The sequence below is a fragment of the Syngnathus typhle genome, linkage group LG2 (assembly GCF_033458585.1).
Source record: "Syngnathus typhle isolate RoL2023-S1 ecotype Sweden linkage group LG2, RoL_Styp_1.0, whole genome shotgun sequence".
Classification (NCBI taxonomy): Eukaryota; Metazoa; Chordata; class Actinopteri; order Syngnathiformes; family Syngnathidae; genus Syngnathus; species Syngnathus typhle.
Window position 1 is genome coordinate 18,048,507 of NC_083739.1, and position 12,708 is coordinate 18,061,214.

Genomic DNA, 12,708 nt, shown 5'->3' on the forward strand with positions numbered 1-12,708 from the left:
CCGTGCATAATAATGGCATGTTGATGCTGGAAAAAAGCCTGTACCCATGTATAATACGCACCCAAATTTTGACTCTTACGTAAACGTAAAATTATTTCAGAAAAAATATCATCTTTGGGAACAACCGGATGTTATGCTGCCGGTCAGTATCACTGCGCTTGCGTTAGCAAACTCGATAGCGAAGAAACGTTTCGGATTTGTGTAGGGTACATTGTGACAGCAAACGAGCAGGTGATCGAGCAAGCGTCTGATACGAGAGCATTGTGTTCGTATGGAGCGTGTTTGAAGTGAACAGCAAAGAAGAAAGGAACAAGGCAAAGTGTTGTGAAATAAAATATTACCTGTAATACGCATTTAGGTACATAGAGCTGAACTCTCGCTCTTTATATAGCTGACGTGTCTTGCGCATCCGTTCTGCGCATCTGTAATGGCGGCCTCCGGTTTGCGATGGAGATTAAAAAACAAACAATATTTGACAATTACACACCATCAAGGATTGCACCATCGCATCAAACAATGTGTCGTCAATTATGAATTTTACTGACTTAGTGTGTTGGGCAGGATGGCTGAATGCGATGCGCGATTGACAACAAACAAGAAGAAAGGTGTGATTTCAAGTTTTATTTCGAGAGAGATTTTCTTCAAAAATTGTTGTTCCCATGCATAATGCGCACCCCAGATTTTAGGAGAATAAATTAGTTACATTTTGCGCATTATGCATGGAAAATACGGTAATTGATGCACTTGAATCTTGGCACACAGTAAATACATACTTAAGCTTGACTCTTTGGTGCCAGCGTCCAGGTTTAGTGTTTTCCAGAGGTGAGTGATTGAATCAAATATAAGATACATTTTCTTTATAAATTTCTGTATTAAGCAGATACGGAATTAATACTGGTACAGTGAGAAAAATAGATTTTATTCACCTGGAAAAATGTACACTTCACTTTGCTCAGTGATAAAAGATATTCGCACAACACTCAGTACATACAAATCATCCCAGAGCCTTTCAAAGTTTAAAAAGTTTTTTTTTTTTGCAGCCAAAATGTCTAAATAAATTAAGATCGTCATTAATCATTGTAACATGATTAGGCTCCTTCCAAGACATGGTTGCCACTACATTTGTACTGTATGAAAATTGCACAAAAAAAAAACTTATGGTAATAAACGCACACAGGGACAAGGCTGACACAGTGTTGAATCATCATTTTTTGTGTGCAATATTGCATTTCTATAATTTCTGCTTAGGCCATCATTCTTTTCCAATGAAACACAAAACACAACAATTAAGTGCAACAACATTCACAAAAGGAAATTCCAAACATGGTGATTTTAAGGTATCTCAGCTTTTGTGTTTTAATCGCTTCAAAGGGAGACAACTCTTGCCAAAATGGGTGCTGAGAGAATACAAAAAGAGTTAGTTCCTTGCACTCAACTTATGTTAGAGCTTGGCAACACTTGACAGACACTACAGGGAAAACACAGAGCAAAGACATACTGATAGAGTTTCTACATTTGAAAATAATATAAAATAGTGGCAAAGCATTGCTGTCTAAATGAAACACCTGTCACTTCGAGTTTCATAAAAAATCAAATAAAAAAAAAAATCATGTACACTTCATTTGTATTAGACAGGGCTTTGTTGAGGGCCTAAAAACAGTGAATAGTTACATTTTTCAAGTGACTTATGGATGACAGAGTCCATAAAAATATCAACAAATAGGTGAATCTACGAGTATTGTATTGCGGAAAGGCAGGAAAACAAACACCTTTAAGATGCGATATGTAAATTAAGTATGCACTACAACCAGGGGTGCAAAAAAAAAAAAAAAAAAAGCCATGGCCCTCCAATGAACACCAGACAATATTTGGAGCAGATTTTTTTTTTCCGACCCAATGACCTTGCGCATAACTTAGACCAGGGGTGGGCAAACCTTTTGACTTGCGGGCCGAATTGGGTTCTAAATTTTGACCGGGGGGCCGAACCAGAAGCAGATGGATGTAGTGTTTGTGTGAAGTAATATAAACGACATGTAAAGGTCATTGCATAAAAGGTTTTTACTTTTAGTAGATACTAAAGCATGGATATTTTAAAAAAGCTTTTTGAAAACAAATGCATTTATTAACAGCATTAAAAAAATATTTCACCAAAAAACTACTATCAGTGATTCTTATTAAATACGACACTGTTATGATGAATAACATTTTCCATCACTTCAGCGCCTGCAGATCAGATTTATGAAATATGTTTATCTAATGAGGCGAAATCACATCCAAGGGCAAACATTCTGACCAAATACATCATCTTGAAGAATCAGTGAAAGAATACATCTCAATAAAGTAATAAAGAAATCAATAGTATTGTTGGTTTCTCTTTTTTGCTAGTGCATCATAGTCTGGAGTAAAATCTGTTGCGGTAATTCTTAGGCTACAGCCGAGGTGTCGGTTCGTTAACCTAGATCTGTGACGGGCTTTGTTGACGTTCATGTGGCTGAACGTCTTCTCACACACGTAAGTCGAGCCAAATTGTCCACTCTTTTTTAACATTCAGTGTCCACTGAGTGCCGAATGTTGAAAAGATTGGAAAACATCATATGTTTTCCTCGGGCCACTCATTTTAATGGAAGGATTCCAGGGGAAGGTTTGTGGGTGGCATTAGCGTAAAACTGTATCTGAAAACTCAGCGCGCAAATTACGAGAATATTGATGTCACAGCCTACACTCGAAATTCGGCACTGATAGATGAAATTACTACATACTACTGAGTACGCACACGCACTTGGGAGTGTGCACCAAGCTTTCTGACACGGCTCCCGGGAGTAAATGCGCGGGCGGGCGCTTCCCCATCTACTGGGAAAACATAGTAATTGCAGGGAAAATGACCCCCCAAAAATTAATACAATTTGTTCAAGTTTGGCGGGCCGGTTTAAACGGCCCCGTGGGCCGGATGTGGCCCGCGGGCCGTAGTTTGCCCATGTCTTACTTAGACTGACAGCACATATGGGATGTTTGGTGTAAATACTACGTCATTTAAATATAACTGAATCACCCCCTCACATATTTGTAATTACAAAAAAAAAGCAAATATACCAGGTCTACAAAATGCTATCTAAAACAATGCAAGTTACCGTTTTATAAAAGGGCATTGAATTAATAATTAACACAATTGAGTTGCCTGGCCCGTTCCAAAACCTATTTGAAAACTCTCCTGCATGTATTCAGCCATAGTCAGTCTCATGGCAAACGTAGTCATTAGCGGGTGGCCGGCCGAGTCAAGCCAGCTGCCACAGCGGACATTCATAAGCCACTTTGCAAAGCACCGCAAGAAAATCGAACCAAGTAATGCTGCATGTGAAGATCAATGCCTTATCCAGATTTGAAGTTGGCCCTTGGAAATAACCGAAATGGCTGGCGTCAGACTCGACTGCAAAATTGAGGCTGTTATGACCTATTCTTATAGTGTGCAAAAGAACAGAGACAGATTTGAACTAAAGCGCAATATTCAATTTCCATTTCTTTGCTTGTCTGCATTCAAAATAAACCACAGTAGTGGAAGCCCGCACAAAAGGCGACCATGACATTGCAACCAGACAATGTAAACTCTAATAAAAAGGTGACGGCCCATAAGGGAGCAATGGTGTCACAAAAAAATATATATATATATTACTGTCACACGTGATAAGGTACAGTGAACTGCACATTATTGCACATCAACACCGGCGGCCATACATTTCAAGCAAACACTTGTACGCAAAAGACGATTTTCATCTCAATTCCTAAAACAGGAGTCATCTATGGTGTTAGATATTCTTGAGTCTTTCTAACAAAGTAGAGACAACCTCATGGAACAGGGGAATGGGAGAGCCATCGTCCACCATTCGCGTCCAGTTGTAGGACATCCAGAGAGCAGCAAACAGCAGGTTGGTGCTCAGGCTGACGAATAAAAGCACCATCCAGAGCTGCCGCGTCTTATCTGTGCAAAACCAAGAAAATCAGTCTTTGCCTTTATTAAGCATTGACATGTCGCAAGACATTCAAAGTCTTTAACAAGAACAGGAGCTATTTAAATTTGCTTCCTGCGAATGCATCCATCGCAATTGACATTTTTAGCTAAAGGGAAAACAACCAGTGGTTGGAATCTTAATAAATCACAAAAACGCTGATCGACCTCCCTCAACTAATCAACATGCAAAGGGCCCACCGTATACTCTATACTGTACATAAAAGAGGCTTACAGAATAGATGCCATTGTGATCAAGTTGGACGGTACTCCAGGAGATCTTGCCAACAGCTTTACAACGATTCGTGACCATTGAAAATGCAGAATGACTGCATCCTGTGCACTACTTACACATTAGAATTTCAAGCTAACGCTATAGAAAAACAGCACACTTTTCTATTTCAACAAATGAAAATAGCTTACAAAAAAAATTATTTGTTATTTATCACTATGTATAGTTAAGACTAAAGTTTTGTGTGCTTTTCAGTTTTAAACAAGACTCACTTAACTCACTTGTTTTTATTTCATCCTAGAATGGTTTATTTCGACTTGGAAACCTGGTTTCCTGAAGAGACCCTATTCGACCTTTAGAAGGTTCCACTGTGAAATAAAGTCAATTGAAGACTCAAGCAAAAGCCTCAATTTCAAACTTTCATAAAACCAAAAGGTCATCAATTCAAATAAATCAATATCCATATACAGTATAATAAAGAAAGAAAGAAAGATACTGGATGCTTAAAAGCTTACTTTGTGAGGTGGGGCTGTTTTTTGCTAACCCTGTTGTCATGCCAACCAGTGAAGTTAAAGACTCAGACGAGCTGCTCGCTTTCTCCTTCAAACTGTCGTCTATTGAAGTCAAATCTGTCATAGAAAATTGTCTTTAAATGTGAATTTGTTAGCAGGCAAAGTGAGGTAAATCACAGAAGATGGGGAGGGGGGGGGGGGGGGGGACCTGCGAAAATGTGCGATGAACATGCCCTCATACCCTCATTGGCATTTGTGCCAGTGAAGGCACATCATTTAGCTGTGTTGCTGCTGCACTCACGACTCACCACTCTGGCTCGAGAAAAGTGGCATGTCTGGTGAGTTGCGACCGCTGTAAAAGGAGGCCTGGTCAGAGTGGAGCATATTTGTCGGGGACACTGGCGGAGACCTGCAAGTGGACTGCGTCTTGTTGGAGTACATCTTGAGTTTGGGGCTGCCCAGGTTGAGACGCGCCGGGCTGATGAGAGGACGACTCTGTCTGTCCGAACACGAGCTGGACGTCGCGGAGCTGTCCACCGAGGGAGTCGGCGAGAGCCCGGGCGATGATGGGCGACTCCATGACTTCATTGAAAAGTAGTCTATGAAAAACAAGAGGTGACAGACAGCCCAAATGAATGCTTACGCTAACACCTGCACCGGTCCAACTTAATGTTTCTTTCTGTCAAATTGACTATCAAGTGGAGTTAATGTGGTGTTAAGACGATTGCACACAGAGTGACGTGGCCCAATGCGACCGAACTGGACAATCACCAAAAAAGCACCAATGGTTGTTTTCAAAGAGCTCTAGAGGGAAAAAATGAGCTGAGATTAAGCACTGCCCTCAAGAAAATAAAGATAAGGCGTTTGGTCACTGGCATTTATAAAATGACAGACTTAAGGATTACAGACTGTTTTGAAGGAGACGTACGAGAAATCAAATTCAAGACAGGCCTGTATTATCATCAGACAGTCTACATTGCTTAAAAAAAACTCATCAAGGCTTGTTTGATTAGGCATAACTAAACTTTGCATTATTTTTAGGGGAACATTCGTTTCAAAAGCAAACTGTGGTCGACCTTTAAGGTTTTTACATTTAAATACCTGAAGGAGGAGAATCTTTGTAGACCGAGGCCGGTCTGCTTCCACTGAACAAGTAGCCTGAATCTGGAAAAACAAGAGTGATACATTAGTAATCGCTTATCCCTTTCTGTTACAGTAACAATTTTGTTCCACGGACAGGACATGTTGGTCAAGCAAAATGTAATCGTTCACGCCCCCTAGTGGCATGGAAATATGAATACAGCTTTAGGAGCCCCCTCTGAACAAAGCAATTTCAGTGAGCTATGATTCTAATGCATGTTAATAATCAAGACTTTGAGTTCCTGGTAGACGGACGAGGCGGTGAACCGTTTCAGTTTTTCCATCCCACACATCTACATATCTGCTGTGGGAATCAAACCCAAAGGAGTCATTAGTGCTACCTGTCGTTGTGAAGGTGGAGATGGTACCAAGGCAGAGGACGTTCTTGAGTCGGCACGGCAGAGAAGAGAGCGAGCCCTTGGGTTTTGGGGCAGTCTTATGGTGGTTTATAAGCTTGAAGATGTTGGGAGGAGGTGTGGGGATGAAGGAGCGGATCATTTCAGGAGTAAGCTTAGCGGGCTGGTTGCTTAAGGGGCACATGGAGGAATCCGTGAGGTTTCTGCAAAACAAGAGCAGTGACAGTCTACTAACCTGCAACTGAAAGGGGTAAACAAAAAAGAAGACAGAATAAAGTGTTGGAACGTCATTGATTTTAGTCTGAATGTGCAGTATGCATAACCCTTGCGCGGAAAGCCTTTTGAGTATTTATTCACTACCCGTAATATTGCACATAAAGTCCATGTACTCTCGTACACTCAGTCTTCACTAGCAAGATATTTTTTAGTAGAATTGTCTTAATAGTCATGTTTTTCGTACTACTGTGTAAAATTGGTGCACACCAGGACTAAGGCAACTCCCAGGATATGAACATTAAGTTGGATATAAAAATAAAAAAAACTAATAGTTGACACATGGCGCACTGCATAGTAGCACTAACGTTTAGGCCAAGTGTCAGCGCTTCGTGAACGGTGCCAGAGATGCCATGACAGCTGTCAACCAGCAAGGGACAGCTGCCCGTGCATGCACTCCAAAACAGCTTGGGCACATTGAGACCGTTTAAACCACGTCTGACGGTTATACAGAAGCTTGAGGTCAAGTAAAAAAAGTCCAATTGGCGTTTTCAGTGAACACAGCAACTTTGCCTTTACCGTACATAAAAAAAGGACAAATGCTTATTTAAGCTGTTTATTATATATACAGAGCAAAACTATGACAGTCTTAAATAACAGTAGACTGGTGGGTAGTAAAAGTTAGATTTCAGCATGCAGACAGCTTTCAAACAGATGGAAAACAAAAGCCATGGCAAAAGGTTGCACCACATTCAAGCAAAATGTTGAGACCAGGGATCACCAACCGAGTGACTTCTGCAAAGGGCGAGTTTCTGGATTAACTACCTTTCATTATGTTATTGTTAATTATTAATGATATTCATTGATGTGAACTCGAATTAATAACAATTTACTCATGTGATTCTTGATGGCACCTGATGCAGGCACTATATTGATGACTCCTGGTTTAGACTTTGTGGACACCTTTCACTGCTATGCTGTCTATTGACTCCCATTTGAGCTTGTCAATCAACAACAATACTTGTCAATCAACAACGTCACTGCTACTTCAACACTAGTATAAAGGTGACACAGAAAAAATAAATACTCTGCAAAAGTTGTAAATTTACACGAATAAATATTACTATTTGTGGATTCAATTGTAGTACTACAAAGGATAAAACAAGAATAAGTTAGTTTGTAATGTGAATAATATCTTCAGAATTATCAATGAATATAATGCAGGCCACGGGAGACAGCAGCCGCAGTCATGTCGTACTTCCTTTTCTATGTGGAAGCTTGACACATAATGATAACTTCATTTTCAGCACGTCTAAAAGACTTCACATAATGTTCAGGATTATAAATGTTATTAAAAAAAACGTTCACTACATTAGTATAATACATACGTTTAGCATATGAAACTGTAGCTACATTCAAAATAAGTTGAAACATCAAAAAAGTAGTGCTTTGAAAGACACATCCTTATCACATACAGCATCACAACTAAAAGTGGCGTTAAACCTCAGATCACTGGTTCCCAACCTTCAAGGCACCCATTAAAAAAAGAAAAATCTCACAACACAACCCTAACCCCCCCCCTGTCTTTCACCAGGTCACTGGCACAGCTACTTTATTTTGTCATTTCCTGCGACAGACCTGGTTGGGAATCATTGTATGCACTGGGAAGAGTTGGATACTTGACAGGATAAAATCAAGCAAGAGGACTGTGACAGAGGGCTGAAGTAAAGGCACACACCGGCCAAGTGAGCCACTGTTGTAAAACGAAATTGTGTACACCGCAAGTTGTAAGAATTGGTTGAAATTGACACTATATTTCCACAGAACACTTGATTAGGAAAGCTCGCAATATTGGTTTGGGGTTACAGCTCTTTCTGCTCCATTTTGTCAGCCACAATGATGGAACATTTCCGAGATGCTGGTTCCTTCTGATTTGCTACATCCCAGTGTTGCAAGTGCATTCATTTTTACATCTACTGTATGAACAGATATGGAAAGAAAAGTGGCGACAACACATTGGCTGGTACGTGGAGGACAAAATGAGCAAGACAGTAATGGTTACATTCAAACATTATTTAGTACAGAGAGGAGGAAAAAAGAAAAGAAAAAGAAACTGCTATTAGAGATGGTAAAATGAAGGTTCAAATTTGCTTCATAAACCAGTTGTATTTTTTGGCTCCCCTAGATGGCACTGTTGGTTTAAATAAAGGGGTTTAAGAAATGGAAAGTCAGTGTGCTTTTAGGTAAATGTCAAACAGTGTGCCATCTGGAGGAGCGAAAAAATACAACTGGTTTATGAAGCAAATTTAAGCTTAATTTCCCCATCACTACAGTTTAGGCTGCCGGCTCAAATCACAAAACAAAGTGTGTGCGGGTGGGTAATTTTTATGCTCAACTTGTGCATTGGCTGTTGTGGACCCAGTTACAGGGTAAACCGTTTTTTGGGTAAACCTTTGATTGTTGGATCAAGTGAGGTGTGTCAATCCAACACAGAGAACCTGGCCTCTGCGTTGGTATCTTGCGTGGCTAGTCCGTGATAGTCATAATACCATTTTTGACGGAGTATGAAATGGTTTTGGACGTCTTAAAATGTTAGGCATTTTTCAAATCTCCAGGAATTCCGTTTTTTAACAGTGTATCACATGAGCGGGTAAGTGGCCAGGCGATGACGCAAATCTCCCAGATAGCAACTGACTGGGACGCTGGACCGTTAAGCGGTGGGAGGAAAAAAAAAAGCTTTTACTATAACGGCAATCATTTTTACCATTTTACAAATATTGAGGACGGTTAATAATGTGTGGGAGCACATTTAGTGTGTTTCACATAATTTTGATAAGCAGAAACTCTGTAACTTCTCTATATCAGCTTGACTAGTGATTTATTGTTGTAGTATTACCGATGCTGCTGGTGAAATGTCTTGCTTGAGCGGCGATAAGAAGACACCAAAAGTGTGTCTCAAAACTACACATTTTTGCATGATTTTGGTTTTGTTAAAAATGAAGAATGAAAGGGAAGCAGCAACAACAGCTCAAGTACATCTGTGCTGAGATTCTGACCTTCTATATCTGCCTCTTTGTTGACTCAGAGGGTTGTGCGTCGCTACGGCGGCGGCAAAGCTGACGATGCAACAGAGCACCGTGGTGACGTATGCGGGGGTCCAGCTGGACGCGTCATCCTCAACATACACTGCCAGCAAGTGCCAACACAAAACCACGAACCACAGCACTGAAGACACGACGTCGATTTTCCTCAACCTGATAATCAGACCAGATGACTTATTGCCTACCCCTCTTCAACCAGACATCCAAAGAGAAGCGAGACTTACCTGGCGGCTCCTGCTAATAAGAGACCAACGAGACACGATGACAGGCCGACACAAACGACCGCTATTTGATTAACTTGTCCAAAGAGCCACAAGAACTTGGCGTAGTCTACAAGTATAACTGGAAGGAGCTCCAGCAGGCTCCGCCATGACTGTGCGCCGCCATCGCTGGTGCCATTGTTGGTGGTCGACACATTGCGGGCGTCAGATTGGAGACGATTTTGCTCTTCGTTTGACGTCTGGAAATCGACTGAGAAAGACATGGCGAGCAGGACGGCGCAAATGACGAAGGAGAGGCATCTGAGCAGTACGACCGCCATAGGAAGCGATGCAGCGAGGGAGCCCTGTGGAGAAATAGAGCAATGGATTAGAAGCATTTAAGGCTTTAGAAAAGTAGTCAAACAAAGGGACGAAAGTGACAAAAGCATTTGGAACTTGCCCCTATTTTTCACGATAAGTGAAAACTTTAATTATTAACTAAAATTGAAGGACAATTTTAAAATGACTGTAGCATACTAAACTTTTGATGGCCACATGGGCCGAATATGACTGACAGATCTTTAATTTGACACATCCTAAATGGGGCTCAACATTAATAAGTGGCCACTATGAACACCGGTGTTATAACTTGGATCACTTGAAATGTGTTGAAATAGAGCCAAAAGAATTGTGTACCGCATAGGCAGTGGACACTTGGATATGGCATGTTAATCCAGCATTATTCACACATTATTTTTTCAAATGACATTTAATGGCGATTCTGCACATACTGTACCTTTATGAAGCCCCTCAGGGACTCTTTTGTGCGTCTGAAGTTATTGCTCAGCAGCACAGTCCTAAGCTGGCGGTTCTGATACTTGATGTAATAGTCGACAGCCGCCTGACACGGCCTGCACAGCTTGTAGTGCTCCTCCAAGTGACACTTGTAAGCGTCAATCTCGTCATCGTAGTTCCCCTAGAGAATGAAAAAGAAACGATTATTTCCCTCTTCAGGCTTGACAATGGCAAAGCAAGCATTTTAATTAATACACACATCATCCTTTGGTATGAAAGAGGCCAGCAGCTTGATCTTAGTTGACTGGTTGTGATTGCACTTCCTGCAAAGCAGCATCTTCGAGTTCACCCACTGCATGGTACCAAGAGTGACTTGAGTGGGAATGCTGCCAAACACGCCATGGTTCAGGTCTTCTGTGTACTGGGCCGGAATTGGCTTGTTGTAGTCCCCATTCTGATATCAGGACAAACAAATGTTTAGACACACAACAAGGACGTGCACCATGAGTAATCAACAGTGAGGGGAAACTTACATCCTGAAAACCATTGTACTGGTCACAGCTGGGACAGTCCCAACAGTTCCTGTTGCCATACGGAACGACTGTGTCCTGGTTGCAGAACCAGCAGTTTACAGTCGCATTCAGGGGCTTTTTCCTGTCAATCGATCAAAGTCGTTGTTTTAAATAACTATACTTGAATCATGACTCCACATTTCATCATCAATAATTAAACAGCTTATACTATCCTAATAATGTGGGGAATTTTCAATAGATGTAGAATTGATCCACTTTGCAAAGTGCCAATGCAATTGTTATATTATACAGGGGCAGATAACAATGAAAAGAACGTCCGACCAGAACCTACCACTTGCAGCTCAGTGTGGGCTTCCTGAGCCTGGCCCTAGCTGCTAGGATAACTGCACACCTCAGTCAGGACCGGTGCGAACCAGCCATCTTCCTCATCCAGTCAGCATCATCCGGGACCTACTGCCCGCTTCAGTCAGGACTGACTCGACTCAGCTCAGCTGTCCTGCCCACCCAGCCGGTCTCGATCCTACTGCCTGTCCCTGAATGTGTGCTTCCGGCCAGCTACCTATATTGGATGCAGGTAGCCGATGTCTGCAATGCTTCATCAGCTCTGCTGCCTGTGTTGGACGCAAGTGACCACCTGGCCGACCAACGGTGGCTGACCCTGGTTGTTGCCGACCTGTGGCGCACACCATCTGCTGAGTACCCTGGACGCTGTCGACACGTACGCCTGTTTAAGTGAGGCTCGACACTCACGGTCCATCAGCTCGCACCGTTGTCTGTGACTCCCCCGACGAACCGCGCCGATTTGTGGAGGGTTTCATTTTTTTGTGGGTCTGCGTTTTTTGAGTATCTTTCTGGATGTTTGAGGTGGCCGCGCAATAGAGACAGCAGTTTAAGTAAGACTCGTTATTTAGTTGCAATGACGATACTTCACGCACCCTTAAATCGTTTGATTTGCCGGTTCACCCATGCCATTTTGTTACCTGTTAGCAAGCTTGTAGATGAGCGCACCGCCTGCCACAAACGCTGTAGTGCTGTACAACAACTGAGGATAGAGTCGCAGAAGGTCGTTGAACGTCTCCATTGCATGAACCGAAAAGCTGATGGTAGAACAAATTGGAAATGGGTCCTTTATTTATTTCTTAAAGATTCTGCTTATCCATGTTGCACGCCGAGTTGGAACTAGCAAAAGAGCCTGTCGTTTGTCCAGGCCCATGTGTCGGAAACGGAAACTACGTCAACACTGGATGCCCCGTTAGTGCTGCATTTGGGAAAGACGTGGATAATTATACAGTATATTGTGGAAAACAAATTACAGGATTACATTGAATTGGAGAAAAAAAAATCATTCATTTTAAATTCAAAGACAGAAAAATGTATATCTTTTGCTAAGAAAGTTTCATATCCATAAAAAAGATAGATGAGCAAAGGTATCGCTCTCGCTCTCTCACCCCCTCTCTCTCTCTCACCCTCTCTCTCTGGTGGGATTAAATAAATCCTCCTTTTCAGACATGTAAACGTTGCTCATTATGTGCTTTATATTGTAATCTGTATCTAGCACTCATACAAAGTCATAATTTTCATGACTTTCACTTTTTTTTTTCATGTATTGTTTACATGTTTGAGACA

At 41.6% G+C, this 12,708-nt stretch overlaps 1 protein-coding gene across 7 annotated transcripts; it reads right to left on the reverse strand.

Moving 5' to 3' along the window:
- Positions 1-898: 898 nt before the first annotated feature.
- Positions 899-12,318, reverse strand: tmem201 (transmembrane protein 201). Of its 7 annotated transcripts, XM_061268929.1 has the most exons (12): positions 12,063-12,318; positions 11,083-11,203; positions 10,809-11,003; positions 10,551-10,730; positions 9,779-10,119; positions 9,510-9,707; positions 6,226-6,443; positions 5,846-5,908; positions 5,154-5,343; positions 5,053-5,096; positions 4,748-4,861; positions 899-3,973 (listed from the first exon to the last, which is right to left on the reverse strand). In XM_061268929.1, exons 1-12 carry the CDS (start codon positions 12,161-12,163, stop codon positions 3,801-3,803), a joined length of 1,938 nt encoding a protein of 645 aa, XP_061124913.1. In that variant the 5' UTR covers positions 12,164-12,318; the 3' UTR covers positions 899-3,800. The 7 variants fall into 7 exon arrangements, 3 of the variants coding, with proteins under 3 accessions (XP_061124913.1, XP_061124901.1, XP_061124927.1); XM_061268917.1 differs by having other exon boundaries at positions 5,053-5,343; XM_061268943.1 differs by lacking the exon at positions 12,063-12,318 and adding an exon at positions 11,414-12,056 and having other exon boundaries at positions 5,053-5,343.
- Positions 12,319-12,708: the final 390 nt, after the last annotated feature.